Source organism: Camelina sativa, chromosome 15 (assembly GCF_000633955.1).
Source record: "Camelina sativa cultivar DH55 chromosome 15, Cs, whole genome shotgun sequence".
NCBI lineage: Eukaryota > Viridiplantae > Streptophyta > Magnoliopsida > Brassicales > Brassicaceae > Camelina > Camelina sativa.
This window is the reverse complement of record NC_025699.1, coordinates 26005167-26012561: the sequence shown is the minus strand read 5'-3', so window position 1 is coordinate 26012561 and position 7395 is coordinate 26005167. Positions and strand designations below refer to the sequence as shown.

Here is a 7395-nt window from a genome sequence, read left to right as displayed (position 1 = left end):
TTGATAAATCTAGTGTTATTGGATTAAGAGTCTTATAAAGTCATGGAAAGTTTTATGTTATTCAATTAAAACAAAAGAATCTTGGATTGTTAATGAATTCAAATTTTGTGTTATTGGTTTAGGATTTTATATCATTTCCTTCATAACAAAAGTCATGAAAACTCTTTCATGAAATAGAAAGATTTTGAAAGATTTTATGAAAGATTTTACAAGATTAGGAAACACAAATCAGCAAGATTTAAAATAACTTTCTAACAATCTCTTATAGAATCTTTCATTTTTACTTTCTAATTTTCTATGATTTAAAAAGTCAGCAAGATTTTTAAAAACACAAAGTCACTAAAATTCTTTCTAAATCCTAAACCAATACCTCCCCCTTATAGAATCCTTCATTTTTACTTTCTAATTTTCTATGATTTTAAAAATCAGCAAGATTTTTAAAAACACAAAGTCATTAAAATTCTTTCTAAATCCTAAACCAATGTCCACCCAAATTAATAAACTCACATCTAACAAATTTTAAAATGTAAAATATAGGAAAAATAAGTAGATATACAGTAATAGAGGTAATATAATTTATACAAAAAAAATTATATAAGTTACCTTTTTAATGGATAAAATTTGATATAAAAATTTAGAAAATGGTTTCTACTGTTTTGAAAAAATGGATTTTGTATTCTAACATTTTGTACATGTTATACTAATACCATCTGTGAGGTTCCCAGGGTTAAACATATATAACCCTTCGTTAAACGGCTCTACCATCTCAGTGGATTCTGTTAGAACTTCTTTATATCCCATGATGTTAGTAACATCATGGTAATCCAACCAATCATACGACCGAACCAGTATCTCTTGAATATCCAATAGATGCTCAAAGTCAGAGTCGTTTTGGAGATTGTGAGGCTGGAAAATAAAAAATCTAAAATAATACAATTGTTCCACATTTCACAAATCGTTTTATTATTTAAACAAAATGTACCCCATTACATATTGTTTTTCTTTCCACTATTCACATATTATCTCGCACCATTTGTTGCGCACAAACCACACTTGTTACGTATGATGCATTTCTCTCATACAAATTGCACTTAAATTGCACTGCACTATTGGATATGTTTGTTCCACATTTCACAATTCGTTTTCACCAGCCTCAATCACTCATTATCCGACAAGATAAATTGTCATGATGTTTGATGTCAATCTAACACCCTCCACAATATTGGTGGACTCCTTTAATAAATATTTATTTCTCCTCCATCCTTGCATCTCACAAATTATAATGAGTTATGGACAAAACTCCTCTATACTACTAAATTTCTAGGTTACTATTCAATCTCATTGATCATGAGGTGAGAAAAACGTATTAGCAAAAAGTATACAATAAAAATCTCTACGGCTAAAAAATGAGTTGTGGAAATTGGGATTAGGGTTCATAACGTAGGACACAAAAGGGTTAAATGCTTTATGCTCCTTTCCATCTCGATATCTTGCCAATTCGATAAGGAGAAGATCTGTTATTTGTTTATGATTGATGAAATGGGAAACTTGGGTTTTGTGTAAATTATTAAATTCAATGAAGAAAGTATTGTGTTTTCTGCAAAGAGAGTTTGTCTGGATCATTGTTTTGTTCTTACTTGCTCTGTTCAGACTTTTGTTGATTGCTGTGTTTTCATACATGATATGTAGAATTTGAGGTATTTAGATCATAGTCTATCTGAATGATGGATGTAGTTTGATTAGTATAGATGTTTGTAGGACAAAAAGTGGCTAACCGAGATATATCTTTCCATATTCTTCTGTTATTACAAAAGCTTTTTTAGGTAGTTTTGTTTTGTGTTAGTATCATGGTGTGAAGAGAACCAAAGATGCAAGGATGCATGAGTGAGAGTGATTAGTTGTGTTAGTATCATGGTGAGTTTATAATATACAAATGATTTGGGTTAGGGAGATGAAAGCAGTTGCGCTAAAAGCTCATAGAATCCCTTCTTCTGTTCTTGCAACTTGGTACACTGAAAAAACAGCACCCAGTAGCAGGGTTAAACCTAAGAGGTTTCAGAACATAGGGAAGAAGTAGAAGGTTGTGTCTTTTTAGGTAAAATGTGATCTTGTTAGTGGTCAAGCTGATATCCAAACAGATGACCTAGGTTCCATTATCCTTTAGGCTCTAGGCTACAATAGTAATGATTGTCTTGCAGTTATAACATACATTGAGTTATATTGTACCTATTTCCGTATTTCTTGCTGGTTTCTTAATTTACTTAACATAGGTCCTTTTAGTGGAACAAAACAACGCACATACGGCCTTAAGGGTTTGCATATGTTTGTTCCGAACGATGAATTCTTTCTTGGTTCTGTTAGATTTGCTTGACATGCAGAAATGTGTCCAACATCAGTGTCTATATAATGGTAAGAGGATCCATATGTGTTCATTTAACTTTGCACATTCTCTCTCTGAATTTATCTACAAAACAAACTTACGGGAATATCTATATCTGATGCACTTATGCAAGCAATAGATGTTGTGGTTGGCTTGAATTTAGATCAGTGACTAACAAAACACTAACTGGGAGAGCTCCCTTTGTTCGTAAAGGTGCCTAGGCGTAGTTGTATGATAAGTTTCCAGCTGAGTTCAGTAGTGAACACCTGTCTTGGGAAGTTGTTACAAAACCATGACTTGTCTACTTCTCATACTATGATCATTTGGTTTGTTTGTTTATTAAGCGGTAAGGCATCAAACACTAATAAGGCTTAGTATGTTTTTTGTGACTTTGTAAATTGATGATAAAATCTACAAGAAAAAGGCAAAACCAAAATGCTATGTTGCAACGAAAAGGCACAACTCCAAAATCTACAAGACAAAAGACGTGTTGGACGAGCCAAACAAGACCGCACATGACAGTATACTGAAACGCAAATCCTATGGATATAATAGAAGTTATAACAGGATGAACAAAGCAAAGAAAGCAGCAGTCTATGTTGAAAAACCAACAATTGTCAATTAATAATAAAATCGAAGATAAAGACAATAATAGATTAGGCTGTGTTCTGGTTGATTTGCACAGAGCTCGGAACATAAGAGCACCAAAGTGGCCAACAAGTTCGGTGCCTAGATTCGCCAAGATCAACTTTCTTAAAGTAGCCCTTCCTTCCAATGATGCGAGTGGGGTTACAGCTACCTACGTTCTTATCAAGAACCACGGCTACCTTCTTCCTCTTGTCAACGAAGAAACTCCCGGTGAAAGGTTTCATATCAACCTTTAAGAAGGGCTTGTTCCAGGAAACTGCATTAGGCTCAATCTTGCTGCTAATCCATATTTTCAAGGTATATGGAGAAGTACATCGCTGAAACAACACGGCAAGCTGGTTTTCCCCAACACTAGATAGAGCTACAGTATCTCGAAGGAAAGGGTGAAACGGCAGAGGCAGACGTGGTCCAAATCTCTCAGTGGTGAAGTCAAAACAGAGTAAGAAATAAGAATGATCTCCTCCTGCTAGGATAACCTTGTCACGGGCAAACCAGTAAGTGTTGCCCTGTAGAGACAAGCCACGGTGAACAAATTCTATATCCCAGTCCGGATTGACATCAAGAACCTTCCATGAATTAGAGCCAAAACTGTAAATTTCAAACTCACGAAGTTGGATACTCATTTTTTTTATAGTCGTATACATCCACAAATCTCAAGACTTTGTGGTTCATCTTCATCTCGTCGTAGCCAAGAGCGTACCTGTCCCATATGTTGAAAGAGGTTCTAGGTTGGACCGACCATGTTTGACCTGAACAAGGGTTCCAAACAACAAGCCTAGATATGTCTTCTTTGGTAGGAGGGGTGCATAACAATAAACCATCGCAGTGAAAGATATTAGATATGTCGACTCGATCTGCGTCCTCCAGGCTAATAAGTTGACCTAAACGCTCTATACGAGTAGGAGAGAAGAGATTGACTCTGAATAAAGAGACCCTGTAATTGAGCATCATGACCACATGAAACTCCTTCATCTGCTTCTTCTTTACCGATGTGCCTCCTTATAAAAGACCCATCTTTGGATAAAGTGTTCCACTTTTTGCATGTTGATCGCACTCCTCTCAGAGATGTCACCGGAATCTTTAAGAGCACCTCCTCTGCCAAATCCCTTGGAAGATCGGAGAGCATCGTCTCGTCGTTCACCAATGAATTTTGCTCAGGGAAATTTTGTGAAGCCGAAAGATGACTGATTTATTTGGGTTAAAGTTTGGAACTTTTCCTAAATATTTCGACAGTGAAGTGTGGAACTTTAAATACAAACCGAACCCGAAGCATGTGTGTGGTGTTATAACAAACCGCCCAATGGAGAGGCTTTGACCCGTACCGACCCGACCCGACCCGGCTCTAGATACACTTGTCATCCTCAATCGTTTCTGAAGATTACAAGCAAAAGAGATGGAGAGCGATTCAGAGATGGTTCCGTTTCCTCAGTTACCGACGCCAATAGAAACCAGCTACAGGGCTTGTACCATTCCTTATAGATTCCCTTCTGATGATCCCAAAAAAGCAACTCCTACTGAACTCTCCTGGATCAACGTCTTCGCCAATTCCATCCCTTCTTTCAAGTTACTACTTCTCTTCCTACTACTGCTTTCTCTCTTTGACCTTTTAGTTTCTATCTACTTTGACCAGATTCAAATTCTGTTAATGGTGATTGTTCATGTTCATGGGTCCGATCAAGTTTTGATTTTGTTACTTGATGTTGCTTCTCTTAGGCTCATATATCAAAAAATCTGAGGAACATATTAGTTCTTCAGCTTAATTTGACTAATGTCGTTTGTAGTTTTGGTGTGTTGACTTTCCTGAGTTTACATGGTTTTTGACTTGGTTACATCACGAGGAAACCTATAGTAGTTTCTGTGATCTTGTAGAAAACAGTTGCAATCATAATGTCAATGTTCTGAAGCTGTTTCATTCGTAGGAAACGTGCAGAGAGCGATACAACGGTTCCGGATGCTCCTGCTAGAGCTGAAAAATTTGCAGAAAGGTACATATTGTGTATTGGTGGTAATTGTCAAGGTTTTGGTGGTTAGGAGATCTTTTGGCAATGTCACCTTCATAAACTAGAACGAATTTTGTGCCCTATGCTTTGCGTTTTTTCATACTCTCTGAAGGGCCCTTGAATGATATGGTATTTGCATTTGCATTTGATATGTATTGCCTTGATTCTGGAAGATATGAGGGAATTCTTGAAGACTTGAAGAAAGATCCAGAGAGCCATGGTGGACCACCAGATGGCATTGTAAGTCAAAACACCTCATGATATATCTTTTCCTCTGGTGTAGTGAGCTTTGTTTTCATGGATTATTTTGGCTTTTTTTAGCTTTTATGTCGACTTCGTGAGCAAGTACTCAGAGAATTAGGATTCAGGGACATATTCAAGAAAGTGAAGGTGTGAATTTCCTTTCAAGGGATCTTGAGGTTTTAAGATAGCTAGTACTTATTCTCTTTGATTAAAATGAGTTTACATACAATGAATAGGATGAGGAGAATGCAAAGGCTATAACACTATTTCCTGAAGTTGTCCGTCTGAGTGATGCTATTGAAGATGACGGAAAACGGTTAGAGAATTTGGTGAGAGGGATATTTGCTGGAAACATCTTTGATTTGGGTTCTGCGCAGGTATCTTTCAGTCACCTCTCTTTGGTATCTCCCACAGGAAGCATGTTCTAATATATGGGGTGTTTTCTTATCACTTTTTTTGAAGCTTGCTGAAGTTTTCTCAAGGGATGGCATGTCTTTCTTGGCAAGCTGTGAAAATTTGGTTCCACGACCATGGGTCATTGATGACTTGGATAACTTCCAAGCCAAATGGATCAATAAGTCTTGGAAGAAGGTAACTCATTTGTTTTGCTCTTGCTCTAATGCTTTGTTCTGACTTCAGTGGTTAACCACTTGACAAAATGAATTGTTTATCTTTGCTTTTCATTACAGGCAGTGATTTTTGTTGATAATTCTGGTGCAGACATAATTTTGGGTATATTGCCGTTTGCAAGAGAGTTGCTCCGTCGAGGAACTCAGGTACTTTTGACTATAACTGAGTCTTTTAGTTCAAACTCTCTTGAGTGAGTTTTGAGTATACTCTGAAATCTTCGTCCTCTTCATCTTTTCTCCTTGAAGGTGGTGCTTGCTGCTAATGAGCTGCCATCTATCAACGACATAACATATACGGAGCTTACAGAGATCTTGTCACAGGTGAATTAGGTGATGAATGAGTAATTCTTGATATTCGCAGCTTTGAAAAGTGAATCTGAATTTTTAGTCTTAATTTACAGTTGAAGGATGAAAATGGCCAATTGATAGGCGTTGATACTTCGAAGCTTCTGATTGCAAATTCAGGAAACGACTTACCAGTAAGACATTAGAAGCTCCCTGAAAGATAAATGGTTTTATTCATTGGATTCTTATGTTTCTTTTTTCTCCTTCCCCATATTTCTTTTTCAGGTTATCGATCTCTCAAGAGTATCACAAGAGCTTGCTTACCTTTCATCTGATGCCGACTTAGTCATCGTAGAAGGCATGGTAAGTCTCATTTATAGTGAAAGTGAAACGCAAGTTAACTATATAAGTAGTCTTGGTTTTGTTAACTAACTTCTTGGCTGTTCTAATCAGGGTCGTGGAATTGAAACAAACCTTTATGCTCAGTTCAAGTGTGATTCTCTCAAGATTGGAATGGTATTAGTTTCACTATTTCATGTCACTCTCTTTTGTTTTCATTGGATTAATGAAAAGAAATGTCGTTTTTATTGCTTAATTCTGCTTACTCGTGTTCCATCCTTCTGTTATGCAGGTGAAGCATGTTGAAGTAGCAGAGTTTCTTGGAGGACGGCTTTATGACTGTGTCTTCAAATACAATGAAGTCCAGAGCTAATTATATATTCAGTAATCTCCAGTCTCGCTTATCCCCTGCAGTCATTTTTTACTGAATCGGGTTCAAAACATAGGGTATGCTTTATGCTCCTCTCCATCTTGATATGGTAAAAGACTTGCTCTTCGTTTGTGATGGATAAAGTGGAAAGGGACTTCTTGAAATTATGCTTGGTTTATATAATTCGATTTGATGGAAAAACAAGTATGTATATTCAGCAAACCGAGTTCATATCTGATCGTTCACGGTGCTTTCTTGTCTGCTTTGGTCAGATTTGATTGTGGTTCTTCATTCTGACATGTAGTCGTAGAAGTTAACATCACTTACGGTAAACTCATAGAATCGCTTCTCTCAAAAACCAGCTCCCAGTTGTAAAAGATTTTGTTTGTGTTTGACAAACCATGCTTTTGCTTGTGTTCAAGAATCCAAACAAATTTGTTAAACCGCATGAAATAAAAAATATGGGGTATATAGACTAAGTATCGAGGGTGCGTTTCAAGT

The 7395-nt window shown here is 36.6% G+C and overlaps 1 protein-coding gene and 1 pseudogene across 1 annotated transcript; one reads left to right on the top strand and one right to left on the bottom strand.

Moving 5' to 3' along the window:
- Positions 2908-4171, bottom strand: LOC104748807 (annotated as a pseudogene).
- LOC104747551 (uncharacterized protein At2g17340) lies at positions 4055-7165 on the top strand. Its single transcript, XM_010469202.2, has 12 exons — positions 4055-4591; positions 4948-5013; positions 5202-5268; positions 5350-5418; positions 5508-5648; positions 5734-5862; positions 5961-6047; positions 6147-6221; positions 6302-6379; positions 6471-6548; positions 6639-6701; positions 6817-7165. Exons 1-12 carry the CDS (start codon positions 4422-4424, stop codon positions 6895-6897), a joined length of 1104 nt encoding a protein of 367 aa, XP_010467504.1. The 5' UTR covers positions 4055-4421; the 3' UTR covers positions 6898-7165.